The sequence below is a fragment of the Vidua chalybeata genome, chromosome 4, assembly GCF_026979565.1.
Source record: "Vidua chalybeata isolate OUT-0048 chromosome 4, bVidCha1 merged haplotype, whole genome shotgun sequence".
In the NCBI taxonomy this organism is placed as follows: Eukaryota; Metazoa; Chordata; class Aves; order Passeriformes; family Viduidae; genus Vidua; species Vidua chalybeata.
Genome location: NC_071533.1, coordinates 71,288,767 through 71,316,025, shown reverse-complemented (window position 1 = coordinate 71,316,025; position 27,259 = coordinate 71,288,767). Strand labels below are relative to the sequence as shown.

The 27,259-nt window shown below is 60.8% G+C and overlaps 1 protein-coding gene across 1 annotated transcript in view; it reads left to right on the top strand.

The window, feature by feature from the left end:
* The first annotated feature begins 8,566 nt into the window (after nucleotides 1-8,566).
* Nucleotides 8,567-27,259, top strand: part of ATP6V1B1 (ATPase H+ transporting V1 subunit B1) — a 57,003-nt gene continuing 38,310 nt past the window's right edge. The window contains exons 1-3 of the mRNA XM_053941652.1: nucleotides 8,567-8,773; nucleotides 9,051-9,349; nucleotides 15,065-15,252. Of these exons, the coding sequence (XP_053797627.1) occupies nucleotides 8,567-8,773; nucleotides 9,051-9,349; nucleotides 15,065-15,252 (694 nt within the window). The remainder of the gene's footprint in view (nucleotides 8,774-9,050; nucleotides 9,350-15,064; nucleotides 15,253-27,259) is intronic.

Genomic DNA, 27,259 nt, shown 5'->3' with positions numbered 1-27,259 from the left:
CGTGCCAGCCCTGCAGGAACTGCGGTGCCAGGCTGCTTTGACCCGTGCCAGCCCTGCAGGAACTGCGGTGCCAGGCTGCTTTGACCCGTGCCAGCGCTGCAGGGCCGCCCCTGCGGCGGGCACGGTGCCAGCGATTACCTCCGGGCGCTCTCTGAGCTCCTTGCCGCGGCTCCTCCCTGGCTCCGCCGCGGGGCCGCGCACGTTGAGCCAAATCCTCCGGTCACATGGAGCCCCGGGGAGGCCCGGGGGTGAACGGGAGGCCACGGATTTGCCACCGGGCCCAGGAACGTGCTCGGCCTTGCCCGGTGCAGCGGGGCCGGGATTTGCTGCCCGCCCCTAATCCCGGACGGGCCGCGGCGGCGGCGGCGCCCGGAGATGGCGGCGGGACCGCGCAGGAGGGGACAGGAGGGGACAGGAGGGGACAGCGGAGCTGGTGGCTCCTGGTGGGGTTGTCACCGCGCTGGACGGGCGACATCATTGGGCTGCTGCGTGTGTGGAGGTCCCACGGAGGGTGACAGCCGTGTCAGCGGGGTGACGATGTCCCCACACAGGTGTGACCCCCTGTGAATGGTGTCACAGTGTCCCCATGCAGGGTGACCCCCTGTGAATGGTGTCACAGTGTCCCCACACAGGTGTGACCCCCTGTGAATGGTGTCACAGTGTCCCCATGCAGGTGTGACCCCCTGTGAATGGTGTCACAGTGTCCCCACACAGGTGTGACCCCCTGTGAATGGTGTCACAGTGTCCCCACACAGGTGTGACCCCCTGTGAATGGTGTCACAGTGTCCCCATGCAGGGTGACCCCCTGTGAATGGTGTCACAGTGTCCCCATGCAGGGTGACCCCCTGTGAATGGTGTCACAGTGTCCCCACACAGGTGTGACCCCCTGTGAACGATGTCACAGTGTCCCCATGCAGGTGTGACCCCCTGTGAATGGTGTCACAGTGTCCCCACACAGGTGTGACCCCCTGTGAATGGTGTCACAGTGTCCTCATGCAGGTGTGACCCCCTGTGAATGGTGTCACAGTGTCCCCACACAGGTGTGACCCCCTGTGAATGGTGTCACATTGTTCCCACACAGGTGTGACCTGCTTTGAGCGGTGTCACAGTGTCCCCATGCAGGGGTGACCCCCTGTGAATGGTGTCACAGTGTCCCCATGCAGGTGTGACCCCCTGTGAATGGTGTCACAGTGTCCCCATGCAGGTGTGACCCCCTGTGAATGGTGTCACAGTGTCCCCATGCAGGTGTGACCCCCTGTGAATGGTGTCACAGTGTCCCCATGCAGGTGTGACCCACTTTGAGCAGTGTCACATTGTCCCCATGCTGATGTGACCCCCTATGAATGGTGTCACAGTGTCCCCATGCAGGTGTGACCCGCTTTGAGCACTGTCACATTGTCCCCATGCAGGGTGACCCCCTGTGGGGACAATATTTTGATGTCCCCACGCAGGGTGGCCCTCTGTGAGCAGTGTCACATTGTCCCCACCCCGATGTGACACCCGTGTCCCTCCTTGGGCCCCGCCGGATCCCAGCAGGGCGGGATGTGGGAATTCTCTGGGGACATCTGGGGACAACCCCATTGTCCCCTTTGGGATCTCCCCAGGACTCCCCCGGCCACCACAGCCCGCCCGAGGTGTCCCCAGCAGTGTCCCCTTGTGTCCCCTGCCGGGTTTAGTGTCCCACGCCACACCCGCTAGATCCATCCCGCCTGTCCCTCGTCACCAGCTTGGTGGCCCTGTGGCGACACCGCGCGGGGACATCCCCCTGCTCCGCCACCCCTCTTTGGGTGGCAGTGACAGCGGTGACGGGACAGGCCACCACCGCCCTGTCCCCTTGTCACACGTGGCTGTCCCTCGTGGTCCCCTCCTGACGGGGGGTGTCCCCAGTGGGGTCGGGGTGTCCCCAGTGGGGTCGGGGTGTCCCTGTCACCCACTCCAGCCCCCCCCCCCCCCCGTGCCGTGGGAAGCGGGAGAAGTTCGGGGTTCTGTCCCCCCAAACCCCCCTCAAATGTGATGGGTGCCTCAGTTTACCCCTTCCACGGGATCCATGGGGAATGAGGGGGTTCGCCCCCCCCCCCGCTCCCCGCTCTTGGGGACCCTGGTGTCACCCCCACCGTGGGAGGGGACACGGGGGGGGGGGTGGCCGAGGGACCGGAGAGGGATTCCTGGAAATGGGATCCTGAGGGATCATGGAGATCAGGAGGGAGAGGGGATCCCGGGAATCGGGGTGCTGTGGGAGGGGATCCCAGGAGTGGGATCCCAGGAGCAGGATCCCAGGATTAGGATCCCAGGAGTGGGATCCCCGGTTTAGGATCCCAGGTTTATGATGCCAGGAGTGGGATCTCAGGATTAGGATCCCACGTTTAGGATCCCAGGTTTAGGATCCCAGGAGCGGGATCCCAGGAGTGGGATCCCAGGTTTAGGATCCCAGGGGCGGGATCCCAGGTTTAGGATCCCAGGTTTAGGATCCCAGGTTTAGGATCCCAGGAGCGGGATCCCAGGTTTAGGATCCCAAGAGCGGGATCCCAGGATTAGGATCCCAGGAGTGGGATCACAGGTTTACGATCCCAGGTTTAGGATCCCAGAAGCGGGATCCCAGGTTTAGGGTCCCGGGTTTAGGATCCGAGGAGTGGGATATCCTAGGAGAAGGATCCCAGGAGCTGGATCCGATGAGCGGGGGTGCCAGGAAAGGAAATTCCAGCAGCAGGATCCCATGTTTAGGATCCCAGGAGCGGGATCCCAGGAAGAGGGATGGAAGGGGAGGAGATCCCAGGTTTAGGATCCCAGAATCGGGACCCCAGGTTTAGGATGCCAGGAGCAGGATCTCAGGTTCAGGATCCCAGGTTTAGAATCCCAGTTTTAGGATCCCAGTTTTAGGATCCCAGGTTTAGGATCCCAGAACAGGGATCTCAGGTTTAGGATCCCAGGAGCGGGAGCACCACAGGAGAGGGATTCCAGGAACAGGAATGACGATCCAGGAGCGGGATCTCTGTTTTAGGACCCCAGGAGCAGGACCCCAGTTTTAGGATCCGAGGTTTAGGACCCCAGGAGTGGGATCTCATGTTTGGGATCCCAGGTTTAGGACCCCAGGTTTAGGATCCCAGTTTTAGGATCGCAGGTTTAGGACCCCAGGATTGGGATCCCAGGTTTAGGATCCCAGGTTTGGGATCTCAGTTTTAGGATACCAGGTTTAGGACACCAGGAGCGGGATCTCAGGTTTTAGGATCCCAGGTTTAGGACCCCAGGAGTGGGATCTCAGGTTTGGGATTCCAGGAGCGGGATCTCAGGTTTGGGATCCCAGATTTAGGATCCCAGTTTTAGGATCCCAGGTTTGGGATCCCAGTTTTAGGATCCCAGGTTTAGGACCCCAGGTTTGGGATCCCAGTTTTAGGACCCCAAGTTTAGGATCCCAGGTTTAGGACCCCAGGAGCAGGACCCCAGTTTTAGGATCTCAGGTTTGGGATCCCAGTTCTAGGATCCCAGGTTTAGGACCCCAGGAGCGGGATCCCAGGTTTGGGATCCCAGATTTAGGACCCCAGGTTTGGGATCCCAGATTTGGGACCCCAGGTTTGGGATCCCGGGATCGCAGAGGGATCGGGGCTGCCCGGCCCCGCCGCCCCGCGCACGGAGGTGGCCCCGCGGCCCCGCACTCGTTTGGGGTGGGGACACCCCGGGTGGCAGCGCCGGCCGGGTCCCCCCCGGTGCCGGCGGGCTCGGCCACGGGCCCGGTGTCGGGGCAGGGGTGCCCAGGGGGGCTGCGGGGCCGGGACCCCCGGATTTCGTTTGATTCCTTTTAATTTCGTTTCATTTCTTCTTTATCAGGGCGGGCGCGGCCGGGCCGGGCCGGGAGGAGCGCGCTCACTCTCGGGAGACCCTGGCGGGGTTGGGGACAGCCAGGCCCGGGGCTGGGGTGTCCCCAAGGCGTGGGGGGGGTGTCCCCAAGCCGCCCGGCACCGGGGACACCCCGGACTCCCCGGGCGCGGCCGCTCCGGTAACGAAACCGGCGCTGCCCGGGCTCAGCGCGGGCCCGGCGGGCTTGGGGACACACGAGGGTGGCCCCGGGGCTGCGACACGGCGACAAAAGGCACCCACGGTCCCGCGGGGGCACTGCGGGGTGGGCACAGTGCTCGGGCGTCCCTGCACGGTCACACGGTGCCACTCGCACCCGGCCGCGTGTGCGCGCGGGTGCGGCCGCCCTGATGTCCCCAAAAGCCACCGAGCCACCCCAAACCCGCCACCCAGGGGACCCCGGGGAGGGGTGGCCGGTCACGTCCTGCCCACGTGGCTGCCCCGTGGCCGTGTCCACTCACACCAGCCGGACACCGTCCCACGGCACCCGTGGGCATTGCCCTGGTGTCCCTTCGTGTCCCCTCACTGTCCCCACGTGTCCCCGCACAGTCCCCATTGTCCCCTCACGTTCACCCGTGTCCCCGCACCGTCTCTGTGTTTGTCACGCAGTGTCCCCGTCCCCTCGTGTCCCCTCACAGTCCCCTGGGTTTTTGCCCGATGTCCCCTCGGTGTCCCCTCGCAGTGTCCCCGTTGTCCCCTCACAGTCCCTGGGGGTTTTGCCCGGTTCCTCGTGTCCCCTCACTGTCCCCTCCTGTTTTCGTGCCCCGCGTGCCCCCTCACTGTCCCCTTGTATCCGTGCCCAGTCCCCCTGTGTCCCCAAACAGTTCTGGGTGTCCCCAAACAGCTCCCGGTGTCCCCGCACCGTCCCCCCCCGTGTTTTTCACGGCTCCCCCGTGTTGTCCCCAGTCCCTCCGTGTCCCCACACAGAACCCCTGTGTCCCCAGACAGCTCCCGGTGTCCCCACGCTGTGCCTCCCTGTCCCCGCACCGTCCCCCCGTGTCCCCACAAAATTCCCCCGTGTCCCCGTGCAGTCCCCCTGTGTTTTCTCACGGTCCCCCCGTGTCCCCTCACGGTCCCGAGTGTCCCCTCACGGTCCCCCGTGTTTTCGCAGTTCCCCGGTGTCCCTTCACCGTCCCCTTTGTCCCTTCACCGTCCCCGGTGTCCTCTCACAGGCCCGTGTCCCCACAAGTTCCCTTCACGGTCCCCCCGCGTCCCCTCAAAGTCCCCACGTGTCCCCTCACAGTCCCCGGTGTCTCCCCACGCTCCCCGGTGTCCCCTCAGTGTCCCCGCGTGTTTTCACAATCCCCCCGTGTCCCCTCACGGTCCCCGGTGTCTCCCCACAGTCTCCGATGTCCCCTCAGTGTCCCCCCGTGTTTTCACGGTCTTTCCGTGTCCCCTCACGGTCCCCGGTGTCCCCTCACGGTCCTCCCGTGTTTTCACAGTCCCCGTGTCCCTTCACGGTCCCCGGTGTTCCCTCAGTGTCCCCGCGTGTTTTCACGGTCCCCTTGTGTCCCCTCACGGTCCTCCCGTGTCCCTTCACCGTCCCCAGTGTCCCCTCACAGTCCCCGGTGTCCCCTCAGTGTCCCCGCGTGTTTTCACAATCCCCGTGTCCCCTCACAGTCCCCGGTGTCCCCTCAGTGTCCCCGCGTGTTTTCACACTCCCCCCGTGTCCCCACGGTGTCCCCACGCAGTCCCCCGGTGTCGCCGCCGCTGTCCCCGCTCCCGCCGAGGCCCCGCACCGTTCCCGGGCCCGGCCCGGGGGTCCCTCGGCGGGGTCCCCACGCGGGGCTGTCCCCGGGGCAGCCGTTCCAGGCGGGGACAAGGAGAAGCGTCCCCTCCCGGTGCCCTCCGAGCCCGGGACTCACCGGGAGCGGCCGCCTCGCTACCGGGGGACGCCCCGGCTCCTCTCCCCGCAGCCAGGCCCGGGGCCGAGCCGAGCCCACCGAGCCTGGCCTTACCTCCATCTCCGGGGCACCGGGAGAAGCGGGAGAGGGCGCGGATCCGTCTCTAAAGCGGGAAAACCGAGGAATTCTGTGCGGGTTTTTTTTTTTTTTTTTTTTTTTTTCCCCAGCTCCGGAGCGGCGAGAAGCGGGGCGAGGCGGCGGGGCGGGCCCGGGGGCTCGGCGAGGCCGGCGGCGGCGTGGGAGCGCCGGGAACGGGGATGAACCGGGAGAGCGCGGCCGCTCCCACCCCGCGCCGGGCTTGGCCGGGCTGGGTGTGCTCGGCACGGCGGCGGGAGCGAGGAAAAGCGGGAATATTGATAATAAAAGCACCGATAAATTGTGCTGATGGCGCTGATAATAGGAATAGGAAGGGGCGCTAATAATAGCGAGGCTAAGAGTGCCGCTAATAGCGCTAATTTTAACGCTAATTAGAACAACAACAACAGCGCTAAACCCCACCCGAAAACAACAACAAGCCTACAATAAAAATCGGGATTTTTTAATTAGCGTTCTTTTTATAAAATTGTTGGTTCTGAGGATCTGGGAGCACGCGGATCTCGTCGCTTCCCCTTCCCGGCGGCTCGTACCCGGTATTTCCCCCTTTTCCCCGCTTCCCCTTCTCCCGGAGCAAATCCCTTCCCGTTATTATTCACGTCAATCGTGGGGATAACGGGGGAAAAAAACCAAACAAAACAAAACAAAAACAAAACAAGAAACAACAGCAGGAAAGGAGCGGGAGCCGTGAGGAGGCGGCGGGGGCTGAGCGGGCACCGGAGGCTTAGCGGGCACCGGGGCCGCTTCTCCGCCGCTCGTTCCGCGGCCTCAGCCGCCGCTCGGGGCCGGGGCTCGGCGAAAGGAGGATTTTCCGTTCCAGCAGCTCCCGGGCGATCGCCGCCCTCCGTCTTCCCGGTGGGACCGGCCCGCAGCCTTTCCCCGCGGCCCTGGGGGGAGCTGAGGCCGCAGGGCGGGGTGGGTTTGGGGTAATTTTCCTCGTTTTCGTTAAAAAATCGTTGCTTGGTGGCGCATCCACCACCGGGCCCGGTGGCGGAGCCCGGCTGTCCGCCTGTCCGCCTGTCCGGCCCCGGCCCTGCCGCTTCCCCGGCAGTTGGAGAACCGGGAACGGGGAACGGGGAGCCGGGAACCGTTTCCGGCCGCCAGCACCTTCCCCGGAGCGGCGGCTCCGTCCCCGCTCGCCCCTCCGGGCCCCGCAGAACCGGGGCTGCGGCCCGGGACCACCGGCCTTGAGCAGGGCCCGTCCCCTGCGCTCTCCCCGCTCGGCCCTTTTCGTTCGCTTTATTTCCTTCCCCTTTTCGCCCCTTTTGATTTCTTTCCTTTGGCTTTCCTTATTCCTGCAGGATTTTTTCGTCTTTTAACTCTATTTTTTTCCTTTCGAATTTTATTTTTTTTTTTCCCCCGGCTGTTTTGCCCGCGCTGTTCCGGTTATTTCAGGGACGGGCCCAGGCCGCGGCAGGCTCGGACATCCAGCGGCCACTCCAGCCCAAGGCCTTGAACTCCCGGTGCCCGCCAGAGCCCAAACCGGGCACCTCCCGCCTCTACCGGGCTCTACCCGGTGCCCGGGCCGTACCCAGACCCCTGCGGACCCCCCAGCCCGGGGTGGTTCCCGGTACCGGGCCGTGGGTGCGGCGGAGCGCAGGGGCTGCGAAGTCTCGGAGCTGCTTTTGCTTAAACTTAATTTATTTATTTTCAATCCGCCGCCGTTAGAACCGTTCCGGTTCGAGGCAGAACCGGGGAGGGGGGCGGCCGCCCCCGGGGAAGCACCGCGGCCGCCGCGGCCGCTTTTTCCGCCCGGTTTTGCCCCGTTGCGGCGACGGCGGCGGAACGGAGCCCCCCGAGGCGGGCGAGACCCCCGGGACACCCCCGCACACACCGGGTCCGGCACTCCCAGCTGGGAACCGGGAGCCGCCCCGCTCGGTGTCGGTGCCGGTTCCCAGGAGCGGCTGTGCCGGATCGGGGAATTTCGGGGGTCTCCCGCTGCCCCATCCCGGGGCGGCAGTGGGGTAACCCCGGTAGCAGCGGGGACTCCCCCGGTAGCTGCGGGGCAGCGCGGGGAAGCGGGACCGGAGCTCCCCGACCCCCACCCGGCCCGGGGAGGGGCAGCGCCCGCCGGGGCCGGGGGATTTCTTTTTTCGTTGCCACCTCTGGCGGCCCTGCCCGGGCCGGGCGGGGGTCCCCAGGGTGAGCCACCCCGAGAAGGAACCGGGAACCGGAGCCGCCGCCGCCGCCGCTCTCGGAGCCGGGCAGCGGCCGCCGAGGGGCTCTTTGTTTACCAATCGGTGTCACAGAACGGGAGGGCAGGAAATTGCGTCTGTACCGGGCCGTTAATTTAAAATCGGCTCTTTCCTCCCCCCTCAGCTCGCTCCCAGCCGCTCCCCGGTGCGGCGGGGGCTCGGCCGCCCGCTCCCCGCTGCCGGCTCCGGCGGCGGCCGCCGGGGGATGCGCGGCGGAGCGCGGCGGCGGGGGAGGGCCGGGCCGGAGGAATAAGGACCCGGCTTCTTCGCCGGTCCCACCCCCGGCCGCTTCCTCCGCAGCTCCCTCCCCTCGGCCTCCCTTTCCCCTCCCGCTCCCCCCCCCCCACCCACCGCTTCCCCACCACCCCCCTAAAATCATCGCCCCCAATCTCCCGGTATTGATTTCCCCCGCACGCGAATCCCGAGCGCAGCGCGGCGAGCCCGGCTACCGCCGGCGGCTCTGCCGTCGCCCGCTCCCGCCGGTACCGGCACCGACACCGGGAGCCGCACGGGTACCGGCGCTCCATGGAAGGGCAGCGGCTGCCGCCGGAGCGCCTGAAGTTTGCCCGGAGCGAGGTGCCGCGGGAGGTGGAGCTGGGGAGGGGGCGCGGGGCGGGGGTGGCGGGGAGCTCGGCCGCCTGTCAAAGTTTGAAACTCCTTTTCTCCCCCCGCCAGCCTCGCACCCTCTCGGGACGCCCCGACGGGTCCCCCCCCCACCCCACCCCACTCCCGGTACCACCCCCGGCCGGCGGGGCGGGGAGGGGGGTGCGCTTTAAATGCCGGGCCCCCGGGTGGGAGAGGGCGACAGGCGACGGCCCCCGGCGGTCCCCGGCCATGGGGGTGAGCCGGGGCGCCCAGCCCCGGGGGGGCCGGGGAGGGGCGGGGAGGGGAAGGGGTCTGCGGAGGGTGGGTGGGTGGGTGGGGGGGGGCTCCCTCCCATCCCCCCCCGCCCAGCCTTGCCTCCTCTCTCCCTCTCCCCGTGTCTCTCTCTCTGCCTCCTGATGTTTGATCCCGCCGCGGCGCCCGCAGGGATGAGCGATGGAGGGGCCGAGCCCGGCGGGAGCCCCGTGCTGCTGGCCGAGCCCGCGGCCACCGGGCGGGCCCGGGAGAAGCTGCCGACCCGGGCGGAGCTGGAGAGCGCCCTGCGCGCCGGCGGCGGCGGCGGCAGCGGCGGAGCCGCCGGCGGCTTCAAGGACATCGCGGGAACGTCGGCGGTCAGCCCCGGCTCCTCCAAGCAGTGCGCCCCGGACACAGAGAGCCCGTCGGGGACCGGCGAGGCGGATTACTGCCGCCGCATCCTGGTGCGAGGTACGGACACGCTCCCCGCTCCCGTCCCCGCTCCCCGCTTCCCCCGCCGGCGGTTCCCCTCCGGGCACGGGGCATCCCCGGCACCACTTCCAGCGCATCCCGGGCGCTTCCCGGCTGCGACCTCCGGCCTCCCGGCCCCGCCGCTTCTGCCCCGGCTCCGCTGCGCGCGGCACGGACCGGGCCCGCTGCCCCAGCCCGGCTCCGCCGGCAGCGGGCTCGGAGCGGGGCCGTGCCCAGCGGGCGGCCGGGAGGGCTCCGGGGGAGCGGCCCCGGGGTCACGGACCCGCCGGGCCGGCGGAGCCCCGGGGGGGACGCGCGGGCGGCGGGAGAGGGGGGACAGCATCAGCTCGGCGTTGGGAGCGATGTCGCAGGAGAAAAGCGTCACGGAGCGGCGGCGGGCGAGGGGGGGTTTATTTATTTTTTTTTTTTTTTTTCCCCTTTACAATATCACCGGCTCGGCCCCGGCTGGGGCTCGGCGCTGCCCGGAGCCGCCGCGTCCCGCACCCCTCACCCCGCCCCGCCGCCCGCGCTCAGTCCCCGCCGGCCCGGGACTCGCCGGGAGCACTTCTGGCTTGTGGCGAACCCCGAGAAGTTTGGGGCGCCGTGGCGCGGCTGTCGCTGGCGGGCGGGTCCCGAGCGCTCCGCGGCTCCGGGATCCCGGGGATGCTCCGCGTCCCCGCCGTTCCTCCGCCGCTGGCGGAGCCCGGTGCGGCTCGGCGGCCCCTCGGCGATCAGGGCCGAGGCCTCCCGGTGCCCAGCGCAGCGCTCGGGCAGCGCGGCAGGGAGAGGAGAGGAGCCGTGACCTCCGTGCTCACCGCCGCGGGGACGGCGGGGACCGGAGCCGGGTCCCTGTCCCGTCGTCATCCCGGGCTCGGGCATCCCGCGAAAGCGCCCCGCCGCTCACCCAAGCCTCTCTCCCGGTTGTCGCGATAGGCGCCCTTCGCCGACAGCCCGGTTGTGCCAGTCGGAACCGGGGACAGCGGCCGAGCAGCGGGCAGCTCTCGGTGACGAGCCCCGGGGTCCCGGCCGTGCTGTCCCCGCGTCCCCGGGGGTCTCCCGAGCGGGGCTGCCGCCGGTCCCGCCGGGGTCAGGCTGGGGTCAGGCCTCTCCTCCGCCGGTTTCAGCCCCACCGAGGCCGCCCCGACGGTGCCGGCACCGGGAGAAGGGCGGGGGTCGGTGCCCAAGGCCGGGGCAGGGTCTCCGCTCCCGCCGACCCCGGGGACCCTCACCGGGAGCGCCCGGTTTCACCATCTTGCTGCAGCCGCCACGGTGCGGACAAAATGGTGGCGGGGAGAAAACGCCGCAAATCACCGGGGTTGAGCCGAAATGAAGCGGGGGGAACGTGGCGGGGCCAGCCGGGCTGCGGGGACACGGACCCGCCGCTCCCCACCCGCCCCGGCCGCGGTGCCGCAGCCGGGCAGGGCCGGGGCCGAGCAGCGGCTGGGCCCGGGCAGAGCCTCCCGGTCGGTTTTTTTTGCGAAGCGCGAGGTTAAAATGTTCATTTTTATGTTTTAATTTTTTTTAATATATATATATTGAGTTTCGCCCTCGCTGCTCGCCCCGGAAAAGGAGCTCCGCCAGCTCCGGCCTCGGTGAGGAGCGGCTGCGGCGGAGCTGCCGACGGCCCCGGTGAAGCCCCGGTGCAGCCCCGGTGCTCGCCCGTGGTGTTTTCGGTGAAGTCGGGGGGTCCTGGTGACCCCCTAACATCGACGGGGTCCTCTCGGGGTCTCGATCCGCTCGCCGGTCCCGCGGTACAGGGGATGGTCCGTGCGGGACGGAGCCGCCCGGTCACCTCCCGGTCGCCTCCCGGTCGCCTCCCGGTCGCCTCCCGGCCATCCTCGTCTCGTCGGGAGTGGCTCCCCGGGATAAAAGGGACAAGGAAGGACCTGGGCAGCCCCGGGGCCGGTCCCGCTGTCACCGCGGCCACCGCAGCCCCACGGGGCTGGGGGCACATCCCGGGATGCTCCCCCCGGTCACCTCCCGGGGCTGGCCCAGCGCCGGGCCCGGTGGCCGCAGAGCACGCGGAGGGACCCCGGTGGCTTTTGGTGCCACCACGGCCACCCCGTGGCACCGAGGGGACATCCTGGAGGCTGGCGGGGGGGGGGGGGGGGGTGTGCACCCCGAAAGGTCCTGACAGCTGTGTTGGTGCGGGAGCCCAGGTGGGCATGGGGTGTCCCTGTGCCAGCGTGGGGTGTCCCTGTGCCAGCGTGGGGTGTCCCCATGGATTTGGGTGCCCTCTGCTCTTTCGGGGGATTTCAACCCCAGCCGTGTCCTGGCTCCAGAGCCACCAGGTGTACCCCTGTCCCCAAGAGCAGGACGTGTCACCAGCGAGGCCCAAGGCTCTGGAACCCCCCCAGGCAGGACCTGGGAATTTTTGGGGCTCCAGAAAGGGAAAAGGTTCTCAGGAGGGCGTTCCAAAGGCTGGAATGGGGGGGATGAGCACCCCAAAACCTACCCTGAGGAAGGTCACTAGGGTGGGACGAGGGGTTTGGTGTCCCCTGTGCCGAGCTGGCACCGCGGCCGTGCCCTTTTCCCTGCCGTCCCTCCGGAGCTGCTCCAGCTGCCGGGGGAATAACAACAAATAACGCCCGAGCTGGAGCCGAGGCCGCAGCTGCGGCCCCGGATCCGGCGGCCCCGGCATTCCCGGCTGTTGTTGTGCCATGGCCGTGGAGTGGGCACGGATCTGGGCACGGGAGCGCGGACGTGGCCACGGCGCTTCCCACACAAAATGGTTCCTGGCGCTGATCCCGCCGGAAAAGCCGCTGATCCGCCTACAACTCCTTTCCTTCCCGGCGGCTCCGGGCCAGCCTGTGGGGTTTGGGGTGTGGGTCCGGTGCCACCGCCCCCTGTGCCACCCTGGGTGTCCCCAAGCCCTCGGGACTCCTTCGGTGCCGCGTTCCGGGATGGCGCCTCGGCCGTGTCCTGCGGCTCCACGGTGGGAAAGCAGCTCCGGGATTGGGGTCCCTTTCCCAAATGGGTGTTTGGTCCGATTCCCATCCTGGTGCCGGATTCACCGCTGTCATCCCAGCTCCTCCATCCTCATCCCAGCTCTTCCATCCTCATCCCGGCTCCTCCATCCTCATCCCAGCTCCTCCATCCTCATCCCGGCTCCTCCATCCTCATCCCAGCTCCTCCATCCTCATCCCAGCTCTTCCATCTTCATCCCGGCTCCTCCATCCTCATCCCAGCTCCTCCATCCTCATCCCGGCTCCTCCATCCTCATCCCGGCTCCTCCATCCTCATCCCAGCTCCTCCATCCTCATTCCGGCTCCTCCATCCTCATCCCGGCTCTGCTGGTCCTATGGCAGCGCCACCATCCCAATCCCAGTGCCACCATCCCAATCCCACTGCCCCCATTCCAATCCCAGCGCCACCATTCCCATCCCAGTGCCACCATCCTGATCCCAGTGCCACCATCCCAATCCCACTGCCCCCATTCCAATCCCACTGCCCCCATTCCAATCCTGGTGCCACCATTCCAATCCTGGTGCCACCATTCCAATCCTGGTGTCACCATTCCAATCCTGGTGCCACCATCCCGATCCCAGTGCCACCATTCCCATTCCAGTGCCACTATCCCAATCCCAGTGCCACCATCCTAATCCCAGTGCCACCATTCCAATCCCACTGCCCCCATTCCAATCCCACTGCCCCCATTCCAATCCTGGTGCCACCATTCCAATCCTGGTGTCACCATTCCAATCCTGGTGCCACCATCCTAATCCCAGTGCCACCATTCCAATCCCAATGCCACCATTCCCATCCCAGTGCCACCATCCCAATCCCAGTGCCGCAATCCCAATCCTGGTGCCACCATCCCAATCCCAGTGCCGCAATCCCAATCCTGGTGCCACCACTCCCATTTCCGCCAGCCCCGCTCCATCTCCATCACCCCATTCCCAGCTTTTCCTCGCTATTTTCCTCCTTCCTACCCCTGGAATTTTGTAACCCCTTCATGCCCGACTCAGCCAGAGGGAGGGAGATCCATTGACCTCCAGCCGGGATCCCTCCGGAATTGGGACCCAGCATCCCAAAATCAGGGCTTGGAGCGACTTCCTGGCTGGATTTCAACCCTCTGGGAGCTCTGCAGGGAGGGCTCCCCCAAACCGAGCCCGGATTTGGGATCTGGGGCGATCCCAGCGGGCGATTCCCGAGGCTCATTTTAATTCCTGGAGCCGGGGCAGAATTCCTGTGGATTTTTTTTGGCGGAGTTTGTCTTTTCCCGGAGGCTCCTCTGGAATGGCCACGAGCCGCTTCCCACGGCCAAACCCTCAAATTTTTCTTTCCCTGGATATTCCCAACCTCATAAAACCGGGAGCAACTCAGTGCCCACGGCGCTTCCCAAACTTGTCCTTTAATAGGAAACCACCCCAAAACGGGAACTGAGCTTTCCAAGGAAATATTCCTTCAGTGAGGATGATTCCGGAGAGATGGGAATTGCAACAGAGATGGATTTTTTCCAGTATTCCCAAGGAAGGACAGAAATCAAAAATTACATAAAAATTACAGGGAAAAAAAAAATCTTTAATTCAAATTCTTCCTTAGCATAAATCTCCTGTTTCCTCCTGGCTTTCCAAATTATTATTCCCAGGATTAAATGCTCCATTTTCCCAAAAAAAAAAAAAAAAGTATGGCTTCTATTTATGTCTTTAAAAAACCCCTAATTCAGGTAAATCTGTCGCTTTTCCCTGGATATTTATAAACTCTCTGCATTTGGGGCCGGACGGAAGAACCAAGCCACAATTTAGCTCCAGATTGTGGGAATTCCATGGATAATCCACGCCCAGCCACTCTTTAATTCCATTTATGCTCCATTTCCCCCCCGGTTTTTGGATTTTTGGACTGATTCCTTCAGTTTTGTTTTTTTTTTTTTCCCCAGTCCCATTCCTTCCATTTTGTTTTTTTAATCTTTTCTCCCTGTCAAAAATTATATAAAAATTATATTAAAATTACAGAAAAAAAAAGTCTAATTTTAATTCTTCCTTGGCATAAATCTCCCGTTCACTCTTGGCTTTCCAAACTATTCTTCCCAGGATGAAACGCTCCATTTTCCCGACGCTCGTTGACCGCATTTTTGGATTTTTGGACCAATTCCTTCACTTTTTTTTTCCCCTGATGGCTCTCCCCATGCAAAATTATATAAAAAAATTCAGAAAAAATAATCTTGAATTCGAATTCTTCTTTGGCATCAATCTCCTCTTTGCTCCTGGCTTTCCAAACTGTTATTCCCAGGATGAAACGCTCCATTTTCCCAACGCTCGTTGATTGCATTTTTGGATTTTTGGACCAATTCCTTCACTTTTTTTTTTCCCCTGATGGCTCTCCCCATGCAAAATTATATAAAAAATTACGGAAAAAATAATCTTCTTTGGCATCAATCTCCTGTTTGCTCCTGGCTTTCCAAACTATTCTTCCCAGGATGAAACGCTCCGTTTTCCCGACGCTCGTTGACCGTATCTTTGGATTTTTGGACCAATTCCTTCACTTTTTTTTTCCCCTGATGGCTCTCCCCATGCAAAATTATATAAAAAATTACGGAAAAAATAATCTTCTTTGGCATCAATCTCCTGTTTGCTCCTGGCTTTCCAAACTATTCTTCCCAGGATGAAACGCTCCGTTTTCCCGCCGCTCGTTGACCGCATTTTTGGATTTTTGGACCGATTCCTTCACTTTTTTTGGGTTCTTTCCTGACCGTTTTCCGTGTTTTCTGCACAGATGCCAAAGGGACGATCCGGGAGATCGTGCTGCCCAAGGGGCTGGACCTGGACCGGCCCAAGCGGACGCGGACGTCCTTCACGGCGGAGCAGCTCTACCGCCTGGAGCTGGAATTCCAGCGCTGCCAGTACGTGGTGGGCCGGGAAAGGACGGAGTTAGCGCGGCAGCTCAACCTCTCCGAGACGCAGGTGAGACCCGCGGCGGCTCCTCGGGGTTTGGGGACGTCACGGTGGCCGCGTCCCCGAGCCGTCGGATGCGCGCAGCGAGGCGGCGACGGGATGCGCGCGGCGTTCCCGGCGATGGTTTTTCCTCGTCGCGTCCTCGGAATGGTTGGGATGCGGCTGGGGACAACTCCGAGGGGTCTGTGGGGACACCCCCAGCTGGCGGTGTCCACTCAAATGTCCGGCAAAGGGTCGAGGTGAGGGTGGACAGGGATTGGAACAACCTGGAAAAGGGGGAGGTGGCCCTGGATGAGCTTTGAGGTTGTTTCCGACCCAACCCGTCCCATGATCCCGGGAAAAGCGGGAAGAGGAAGGAGCTGGGGGTGACATCGGTGACCCGAGGTGGGACACGGTGGGGATTGGGGTGTGTGGGGGCTGCTCCGGCTTTTCCTGCACCCCAATCCCAGCAATCCAGGAATTAGCCCTGGATCTCTTCTCCATCGCTTTCCTTGGATGACGGGAAGGGATTTTCCTGGTTTTCCTGTGCTGGGGAGATCCGGGAGAATGGATGGGGTGAGCTCTGAGGTTGGTGCCCCTGATGGGGTCGTGATGGTTTTGGCTTAGAAATTTGCCATTAAATTAAATTTAAATAGTAATTAAATTTAAATAGTAATCATAATTAAATAAATAATATTAATAATGGTATTTATGCAATAATAATAATAATATTAGAATAATTATAAATATTCTGCCTCGTCCACCCCTTCCCTGCCAGGTCTGGCAATGGCATTGTTTACCTCGGTTTGTAAAGGAAATAATTCCCATTTTTCCAACCCTTTTTATGGAACAAACCCATCCCGGCCGTGGGCAGCCGTCCCTGGCTCCAAGGAGTGGCATTCCGGGGGAAATGAGCATTCCAGGATTTTTTTTGGTGGGGGATTTCGGTGAGGAGGAGGATTTGGGGTGGGACTCGGATGTGCCGTGGTCGGGAGAAAAGTGGCCTTGTTTCCTCGGTCCCCGTGTCACCTCCATGGAGCCAGGAGGGTCACAGGTGACCGTGTCACATTGCGGGAACAGCTTTGTCCCCCTGGTGAGGGGCTCCCTTTTCCTGGAATTCCTCTTCTTGGGGTTTCTCTTCCTGGGATTTCTCTTCCCGAGGTCCCCGTGTCACCTCCATGGAGCCAGGAGGGTCATGGGTGATTGTGTCACTCTGTGGGAACAGCTTTGTCCCCCTGTGACGGGTTCCGTTTTCCTGGAATTCTTCTTCTTGGGGTTTCTCTTCCCAGGAATTCTCTTCCCGAGGTCCCAGTGTCACCTCCACAGAGCCAGGAGGGTCACAGGTGATTGTGTCACTCTGTGGGAACAGCTTTATCCCCCTGGTGAGGGGTTCCCTTTTCCTGGAATTCCTCTTCTTGGGGTTTCTCTTCCCGGGATTTCTCTTCCCGAGGTCCCCGTGTCACCTCCACAGAGCCAGGAGGGTCATGGGTGATTGTGTCACTCTGTGGGAACAGCTTTGTCCCCCTGTGACGGGTTCCGTTTTCCTGGAATTCTTCTTCTTGGGGTTTCTCTTCCCAGATTTCTCTTCCCAAGGTCCCCATGTCACATCCACGGAGCCAGGAGGGTCATGGGTGGCCTTGGCTGTGTCACCTTGTGGGAACAGCTTTGCCCCCCTGGTGAGGGGCTCCCTTTTCCTGGAATTCCTCTTCTTGGGGTTTCTCTTCCCAGATTTCTCTTCCCAGGGTCCCCATTTCACATCCATGGAACCAGGAGGGTCACGGGTGGCCTTGGCTGTGTCACTCTGTGGGAAGAGCTTTATCCCCCTGGCAAGGGGTTCCCTTTTCCTGGAATTCCTCTTCTTGGGGTTTCTCGTCCCAGATTTCTCTTCCCGAGGTCCCAGTGTCACCTCCATGGTGACACGAGGGTCACAGGTGACCGTGTCACATTGTGGGAACAGCTTTGTCCCCCTGTGACGGGTTCCCTTTTCCTGGAATTCCTCTTCTTCCCAAGGTCCCAATGTCACCTCCATAGAGCCAGGAGGGTCACGGGTGGCCTTGGCTGTGTCACATTGTGGGAACAGCTTTGTCCCCCTGGCAAGGGGCTCCCTTTTTCCAGTGTCCTTCTTCCTGAGGTCCTTCTTCCTGGGAACCCTCTTCCTGAAGTTCCTTTTCCCAGGAATTCTCTTCCCAAGGTCCCCATGTCACCTCCACAGAGCCAGGAGGGTCACGGGTGGCCTTGGCCGTGTCACCTTGTGGGAACAGCTTTGTCCCCAACACAGGCAGCCACTGATGGCCGCCTCTTCTTGGGGTCAGCCCCTTTTCCTGGAATTCCTCTTCCCAGGGTCCATCTTCCCGGGATTTCTCTTCCCGAGGTCACTCCCATGACTGTCACAGGTGGGCGTGGCCGTGTCACACTGCGGGAACAGCTTTGTCCCCTGGCAGGGTCCCTTCCTCAAGGTCCCTCTTGCCACTGTCCCGGTGTCACCTGCACAGATCCATGGGGAGCAGAGGATTCCAGGGAGCTGGAACTGCACAGCAATTCCCTTTTCCCAGGATTGCTCTTCCTGGGGTGCCGGTGTCACCTCCACAGAGCCGGGAGTGACAGGTGACAAGGGACAAGCTGTGTGTCCCTCTTCCCAAATTTTCCTTCCCAAATCTCTCTTCCCAAATCCCTGTTCCCACATCCCTCATCCTCTTCCCAGGATCCCCCTTCCCACATCCCCCTTTCCAAATCCCACCTCCCAGGATCCCACTTCCCAAATCCCTCTTCCCAAATCTGAAATCTCCCTTCCCAAATCCCACTTCCCAGGATCCTTCTTCCCGAATCCCCCTTCCCAAATCCCACTTCCCCAATTCCCCTTCCCGAATCCCCCTTCCCAAATCTCCCTTCCCATATCCTTCTTCCCAATTCCCCTTCCCAAATCCTTCTTCCCGAATCCCCCTCCCAAATCCCACTTCCAAGGATCCTTCTTCCCGAATCCCCCTTCCCAAATCCCCCTTCCCAAATCCCCCTTCCCCAATTCCCCTTCCCAATCCCCCTTCCCAAATCCCCCTTCCCAAATCTCCCTTCCCATATCCTTCTTCCCAATCCCCCTTCCCAAATCCTTCTTCCCAAATCCCCTTCCCAAATCCTTCTTCCCAAATCCCCCTTCCCCAATCCCCCTTCCCACATCCCCCTTCCTCAATCCCCCTTCCCAATCCCCCTTCCCAAATCCCCCTTCTCAAATCCCCCTTCCCCAATTCCCCTTCCCAAATCCCCCTTTTCCACATCCCGCTTCCCACATCCCCCTTCCCAAATCCCCCTTTTCCACATCCCCCTTCCCACATCCCCCTTCCCAATCCCCCTTCCCAAATCCCCCTTCCCAAATCTCCATTCCCAATTCCCCTTCCCAAATCCCCCTTCCCAAATCCCCCTTCCCAATTCCCCTTCCCAAATCCCCCTTCCCAAATCTCCCTTCCCAATTCCCCTTCCCAAATCCCCCTTCCCAAATCCCCCTTCCCCAATTCCCCTTCCCAAATCCCCCTTCCCGAATCCCCATTCCCAAATCTCCCTTCCCATATCCTTCTTCCCAATTCCCCTTCCCAAATCCTTCTTCCCGAATCCCCCTCCCAAATCCCACTTCCCAGGATCCTTCTTCCCGAATCCCCCTTCCCAAATCCCCCTTCCCCAATTCCCCTTCCCAATCCCCCTTCCCAAATCCCCCTTCCCAAATCTCCCTTCCCATATCCTTCTTCCCAATCCCCCTTCCCAAATCCTTCTTCCCAAATCCCCTTCCCAAATCCCCCTTCCCAAATCCCCCTTCCCCAATCCCCCTTCCCACATCCCCCTTCCTCAATCCCCCTTCCCAATCCCCCTTCCCAAATCCCCCTTCTCAAATCCCCCTTCCCCAATTCCCCTTCCCAAATCCCCCTTTTCCACATCCCCCTTCCCACATCCCCCTTCCCAAATCCCCCTTTTCCACATCCCCCTTCCCACATCCCCCTTCCCAATCCCCCTTCCCAAATCCCCCTTCCCAAATCTCCATTCCCAATTCCCCTTCCCAAATCCCCCTTCCCAAATCCCCCTTCCCAATTCCCCTTCCCAAATCCCCCTTCCCAAATCTCCATTCCCAATTCCCCTTCCCAAATCCCCCTTCCCAAATCCCCCTTCCCAATCCCCCTTCCCCAATTCCCCTTCCCAATTCCCCTTCCCAAATCCCCCTTCCCAAATCCCCCTTCCCAAATCCCCCTTCCCAAATCTCCCTTCCCATATCCTTCTTCCCGAATCCCCCTTCCCAAATCCCACTTCCCCAGTTCCCCTTCCCAAATCCTTCTTCCCAAATCCCCTTTTCCCAAATCCTTCTTCCCAAATCCCCCTTCCCAATTCCCCTTCCCAAATCCCCCTTCCCAAATCCCCCTTCCCAATCCCCCTTCCCCAATTCCCCTTCCCAATTCCCCTTCCCAAATCCCCCTTCCCAAATCCCCCTTCCCAAATCCCCCTTCCCAAATCTCCCTTCCCATATCCTTCTTCCCGAATCCCCCTTCCCAAATCCCACTTCCCCAGTTCCCCTTCCCAAATCCTTCTTCCCAAATCCCCTTTTCCCAAATCCTTCTTCCCAAATCCCCCTTCCCAATCCCCCTTTTCCACATCCCCCTTCCCAAATCCCCCTTCCCAATCCCCCTTCCCGAATCCCCCTTCCCAAATCCTTCTTCCCAATCCCCCTTCCCAAATCCCCCTTCCAAGGCTCTCTCCGTGGTCTCGGCGGTGCCACCCGGGGCCGGCGTTTGTCCCCTGGGCAGGGGGGATGTGCCCAGCAGGGTGCCAGGGCTGGGAGGTCACAGCCTGTCCTTAGGGATGAAATTCCCATCTTTTCTCTGGAGCCCGGCTGCTGCCTCCATCCCTGGGTGAGAAAATTCCCACCCCGTGGGCCGGCTGCTGTCGCTTCTCCTCCGCTCTCCCCCTTCCCGCACCCTCTTCCCTCCTTCATCCCTGTCTCCTTAAATTCCTTTCCCTGCTTTTCACACCATTTTTCCTTCCCCGCAGCCAATTCCCAGTTTCCAGAACCTTCCTGGCTCCCCAATTTTTCCCAGCCACCCAGAATTCCCGATTTCCTCCTCTTCCTCTCTCCAGGGATGGTTTCACACCCAGGCATCCCCCTTTTCCTCATTCCTCATGGTTTTTCACGGCCAGGATGTTTTCCTCAGGAATTCCAAGAGCTTTGAACCGAGTTTTCCAAGCCCCCTTTGGGTCTGGAAGGTGCTGATCCCACCTGGATGCGACCTGGAGTGGGAAAAGTCACCGCCAGCCCCTCCTGTCCCCACCCAGCTCCTCCAAACCGGGATAAATCCGACTTTTGCAGCAATCCCAGGATTTTGGCGGCTTCTGGGGATTCATTCCCAGAGCAGCTCCAAGAATTTAGGGAATTTTAGTGGTGGATCCCAATCAACAGCATCTCCTGGCTCTTTTTTTTTTTTTTTGGGACAGGGACAGATCCTTTCCAGCCCCTCCCTGGGCTGGATTTTAATTCCAAGACGAATTCTTGGAATGAAATCTTTAATTCCGAGGAAGCTGCTCCTGACTTTTCCCTGTGGATGCGATGGGAACCCTGAAGGAAAGAGGCCACCAGGGTTGGGATTTTTTTTTTTTTTTTTTTGTGCCTGTGGATGTTTGGGAAGGGAGGGGGGTGAAGGATGATTCATCCCGGCGAGGAGGGAATGTGACGAGATGGGAAGAGACACGGTGTGATCGCAGCTGGAATGCTGCAGCATTCCCGGGAGCGGGGCTGGGATCTTGCAGAAATCCTGCTGGAAATAGCGGGGAGGAAAAAAACGGGATTTAAGGTCTGGTTTTACTTTGCTGGGAGCTGCTGGCAGAGTTGGAGGCGGGATGGGTTGGGCAGAGCAGGATTTGGGATTTTTTTGGCTGGAAGTCCTGCTCCAGGAGTGGGGGATCAGGCAGGGAGAGAGGGATCACCGAAAAAAAATGGGAATCATCCAGGAGTGAGGGTGGGATCATCCAGGGGACAGCAGGGATCACCCAGGAGAAAGGGGAATTTCCTGGGAGTGAGGGTGGGATCACCCAGAAATTATGGGAATCACCCAGAAATTATGGGATCACCCAGAAATTATGGGAATCACCCAGGAGTGAGGATGGGATCACCCAGAAATTATGGGAATCACCCAGGAGTGAGGATGGGATCACCCAGAAATGATGGGATCACCCCGAAATTATGGGAATCACCTGAAAGTGAGGGTGGGATCACCCAGAAATGATGGGATTGCCCAGAAATGATGGGATCACCCAGAAATTATGGGATCACCCAGAAATTATGGGAATCACTTGGAAGTGAGGGTGGGATCACCCAGAAATTATGGGAATCACCCAGAAGTGAGAATGGGATCACCCAGAAATGATGGGAATCACCCAGGAATGAGGGTGGGATCACCCAGAAATGATGGGATTGCCCAGAAATGATGGGATCATCCAGAAATTATGGGACCACCCAGAAATTATGGGAATCACCTGAAAGTGAGGGTGGGATCACCCAGAAATTATGGGATCACCCAGAAATTATGGGAATCACCCAGGAGTGAGAATGGGATCACCCAGAAATGATGGGAATCACCCAGAAATGATGGGAATCACCCAGGAATGAGGATGGGATGACCCAGAAAAGATGGGAATCACCTGGAAGTGAGGATGGGATCATCCAGGGACAGGGATCTGCCAGGAGAGTGGGAGGGAATTTGGGAGCCAAAGTTGCTTCCACCCCTCCAGGGAATTCCTCTTCCCTCCCAGGATCCACATCCCGGCTCCTCCTCCCAGCGCTTTTCCTAATTAATCCACGGATATGATTAACGTCCAACGAGTTTAATTAACCTGGGGAATGTTTCCGTTGGAGAATATTTCCCCGGAGACGCCGAGGAGAGCTCGGAGGTCCTTGGGATGAGCTGGGAAGTGGCAGGAGCATCCCAAACCCATCCCAAATCCCGAGGGCAGCTCAGATCCACGGATTCGCCTTTTTCCGGGAAAACCCCACCAGAATCCTGAAGGGAAAATTGCCCCTTCCCAGTGTCATTATGGGATGGAAAATCCCAGGCGGAGGAGGCAGAAGGGGGAGAGCGGAGTGGGTGGAATTCCCAAAAATCCCTTGTGGGATGGGATGGGATTGACGGAACAGAATTGGGATGGGAAGGAATTGGGATGATTTGGGATGAGATGGAATTGGAATGAAATGGGGTGGGATAAAATGAGATGGGGATGGGATGGGATGGGATGGGATGGGATGGGATGGGATGGGATGGGATGGATGAAGGGATTTGCTCTCGGGGTCGGGACTTCAATGCCAGGCTCGGGTTGAAGTGACCCCGGTGTTTTCCAGCCCTTCTTAGGACCAGGACAGGGAAGTGACACCTGGGACGAGGGACAGTCCCAAGTTGTGCCAGGGAAGGTTTAGGCTGGATTTTTGGGAGAATCCCTACATGGAAAAGGTTTCCCAACTGCCCAGGGCAGGGGTGGATCCCCATTCCGGGGGGGATTTGGATCCCTGTGGATGTGGCACTTGGGGACGTGGTGGTGGCCAGGGCAGTGCTGGATTCAGGAGTCTCCAAGCGTTTTTCCAAGCTAAATGATCCCATAATTCCATGATTTCTGCCTGCCTGGCTGCTGGCAAATCCATGGGATTCTCCAGGTGTCCCCATGGGCTCCATCCGACCTTCCTGGGGACAACTCCTGGGCCACCCTACAACTCCATCACTCCCCATGGCCCCACACCCTCCGGAGAGTCCCGGGATTCCCAACATGGAGCAAAACATCTGGGAAAAGCCAGGAAGGCCGGGAAGGTCTATTAAGAGGAGGCCGTTAAAAATTAATCACCTCGGCTCGTTAACGGCTCCCGGTCCCCACAGGGACAGAATGAAGGGACAAGGGCTGGGGCTGCCACTCCTGGGAAAAGAAAAAACAGCAGGAAAGATGAGGCTGGGAAGAGCTGGGAGCCCCAAAACCCCGTGATCCCCATTTCCCTCTGGACTGGGACACGGCAGAAGCGACGGGATCCACGCCAGGTGATGTTGGAACTTCCAAAGGGCAGGGTTGGGATCTTGGGAAGGAATTGCTGGCTGGGAGGGTGGGGAGGGGTTGGGATGGAATTCCCAGATTTGCTGTGGCTGCCCCTGGATCCCTGGCAGTGCCCAAGGCCAGGTTGGATCTACCTGGGATAGTGGGAATTGTCCCTGCCCTTGGAAGGAAAGCGTTAAGGTCCTTCCCAACCCAAACCAGTTGGGAATTCTGGGATTCAGTGGTTCTTTCCTGAGGGGCCTCCATCCCTCCCTCCATCCCTCCCTCCATCCCTCCCTCCATCCCCTCTGCCGGAGCTTTTTCGGGATGGGATGAACTCTCCCACCCTCTTTTCCTGGAGCACTTCCAGGAGGGATCTAGGCTATCCCAGAGGATCTGGGAACAGCATCCTGCAGCTGCCAAATCCTTGGGAATAGGCGCCAACATCAGCCTGAACGATCCCACATTTAACGGGATCAAGTCACACCGGGACGCTGAAAGCGCCCAGAAAAGAGGAAGATCCCAAATCCTGGTACCCAACCGGAGATTCCCGGGATTTGGGCACCTCCAGCAGGTGCTGGATCCCATTCCCACATCCCAGCTTGCATCGGAGCACGTTCCTGGAGCAAGCCCAGCTCACGCGGCTCCGCTAATCCCGGCCCTTCCGGGCAGCAGGGGCGTGGGGGGGACAATAACGCCGGGCCTAAGCGGGAACGCCGCGGTGGCAGGGCCAGGCTGGCACAGCCCCCCGAGATTCCCGAATTCTCCCAAAAACCCGGCTGTGGGGGGGGGATAAATTCTGGATTTTTGAGGAGTGTTCCTAAAAAGGGGGAGCGGGAAATTGGGGTCTGCTGTGGGATAGAGGAGTTGGATATGCCGGCATCCCAAAATATCCAGGCGCTTCCAGGATTCTCCGTGCACGGAGTGAAATGATTGATGGGGGAAAAAAAAAAAAAAATTGGAATAATTCACCGAGATTTGTGTCATTAAGGATTTACAATCCCCTCCCCCCCAGAAAAAAATAAAATCCTGGGATTTCAGAATTTCTGATGGAAAGGTTTGATTCCCGATGAAGCTGAACTGGGCGTTCCCAGAGCAATCCCAGCATGCTCCAAGTTGATGGAATTTAAATGTTTTCCTGAAAAAAATGATGAGATTTGGGTTTAATGATGGTTTTCCTGAGTTTTGGAGCTGATCCCGATGGAATTCCCACCCACAGACCCCTGGGATTTCATGGAGGGTGTCCCCACCAAGGCGGTGTCCCCACCCACCCCAGCGCTTCCCAAAACCCCAAAAATGAGGGAATTCCCCTCCAGCTTCACCGGCGTCTCCAAATTTTCCATTTCCAAAGGGCACCAGAGCACCCGCGAGGTTCCCTGGCCGCAAAGCCGGGAATATCCAAAATTTTGGGGCAGGAGCCGGACACGGGCCTGGCTGCTGGCGGGAATTTTGGATCGGCGGTGGGAAAGGGGCTGTGCTGGGAATGGGCTCCCGGATGAGAGTCAGGGACAATTCCCACCGCGCTGGTGGCTGGAACCGCGTTCCCAAAGGCCGTGGCGGAGGGTTTGGAACGGTTGGCGCAGCAGGATGAGCTGGAATGGCGGCCAAGGGATGAACCCATCCGCTCGGAATAGGGAGAGGCGGGAGGGTCACGGAGCCGTCGTTACGAAACCCGCGGGTTCGGGCGGCGATCCCGGCGGATTACACAACGCCGGGATCCGGGATCCGAGTCCCAGTGGGGCCGGAGAGAGGAGAACGAGGAGGGAAAAGGAGGAAAAGGAGGAAAGGGAGGAGGAGGAGGAGGAGGAAGGCGGTGCACGATGATGGCGGAGCGCAGGCTCCCAGCGAGCGTCAGCTGCCGGCGCTCGGGAGCTAATCCCGGCCAATTCCCGCTCGGCAGCCAGGAATAGCGCGGGATGGAGGAGCCGGGGGCCGCACGTGTGCCAGGAGCGCGTGACGGAGCCGGGGTCAGCGCCGGGGCAGGGCCGCCCAAAACAAACCCCGCTGAAAACCCCAAACATGGCCCCGGAGCCGCGGAGCCGCGGAGCGGGGTTGGGATTGTCCTGCTTGGTGGATAAACGCTGGGAAGAACGGGCGGTGCTGGTTTTTTGGGAACGTGGCAGTGCCGGAGTGCGTGGTGTTGGTATTCCCGGGATCTGCCTGGGCAGGGATGGGGGTTTGGGATCCCAGTCAGGAGCGATTCCCACCCACGGCTCGGCCCCAAGGCAGCGGGAAGCAGCGGGTGAGGATGGAAAAGGGGAGCTGTAATGAGAGGAGGAAAATTCCGGTTCCATCCGTGCGGTGCTTTGGGATGGATGGATGCGTGGATAATGGATGGATGGATGGATGGATGGATGGATGGATAATGGATGGATGGATGATGGATGGGGTCAGGGCCAGGGCAGGGCTGCCCAAAAATAAACACCGTTGAAAATCCCAAATCACGGCCCCAGCCCCGGAGTCCCGGAGCTGGAGAAGGATTCCCGTTGGGCAGACAGACACCGGGAGAACGAGGAGCTCTGGCGTTTTTTGGGAATGCGGGACTGCTGGAGCCTGTTGGGATCTGGGCAGGCAGGGATGGGGGTTTGGGGCAATTCCCAACGCGATGGGAAGCAGCAGATGAGGATGGAAAACGGGAGCCGTGATGAAAGGAGGGCACTTCCCGGTCCTTTCCATGTGCTGCTTTGGAATGCCGGGATGGATGGATGGAGGGATGGATGGATGATGGACGGATGCATGGATGGATGGATGGGTGGGTGGTTACTGGACCGAAAACCTGCACAAATCCCCGGATTGCTGAGATCCATGGAATGGCAAGCTCCCACCTTTTCCCTTCCCACATAAGGGTTTTCCATCAGGATTCCCTTCTTGGGAATAATTCCTTCTGTGGCTCGGAGGTGTCTGGGGAAGGGCAGGGATGGGAGCAGCAGCCCTGAGTCTCTGGAGAAGGAATCCCGGGATTTGGCGCGATCCGAGGTCACAGCACGGAATTCCAGGGATCCAACCCCTCATGAGCTCCATCCCGGAGATTCCAGGGATCCAACCCCTCGTGGGCTCCATCCCAGGGATTCCAGGGATCCAACCCCTCGTGGGCTCCATCCTGGGGATTCCAGGGATCCCACCCCTTGAGGGCTCCATCCCAGGGATTCCAGGGATCCAACCCCTCATGGCCTCCATCCCGGGGATTCCAGGGATCCAACCCCTTGTGAGCTCCATCTCTGAGATTCCAGGGATCCAACCCCTCGTGACCTCCATCCTGGGGATTCCAGGGATCCAACCCCTCGTGGGCTCCATCCCGAGGATTCCAGGGATCCAACCCCTCGTGGGCTCCATCCTGGAGATTCCAGGGATCCAACCCCTCATGGGCTCCATCCTGGGGATTCCAGGGATCCAACCCCTTGTGAGCTCCATCTCTGAGATTCCAGGGATCCAACCCCTCGTGAGCTCCATCCTGGGGATTCCAGGGATCCAACCCCTCATGGGCTCCATCCTGGAGATTCCAGGGATCCAACCACTCATGGGCTCCTTCCCGAGGATTCCAGGGATCCAACACCTCATGGGCTCCTTCCCGAGGATTCCAGGGATCCAACCCCTCATGGGCTCCATCCTGGGGATTCCAGGGATCCAACCCCTTGTGAGCTCCATCTCTGAGATTCCAGGGATCCAACCCCTCGTGAGCTCCATCCTGGGGATTCCAGGGATCCAACCCCTCATGGGCTCCATCCTGGAGATTCCAGGGATCCAACCACTCATGGGCTCCTTCCCGAGGATTCCAGGGATCCAACCCCTCATGGGCTCCTTCCCGAGGATTCCAGGGATCCAACCCCTCATGGGCTCCATCCCGGAGATTCCAGGGATCCAACCACTCGTGGGCTCCATCCCAGGGATTCCAGGGATCCAACCCCTCGTGAGATCCATCCTGGGGATTCCAGGGATCCAACCCCTCGTGGCCTCCATCCTGGGGATTCCAGGGATCCCACCCCTTGAGGGCTCCATCCTGGGG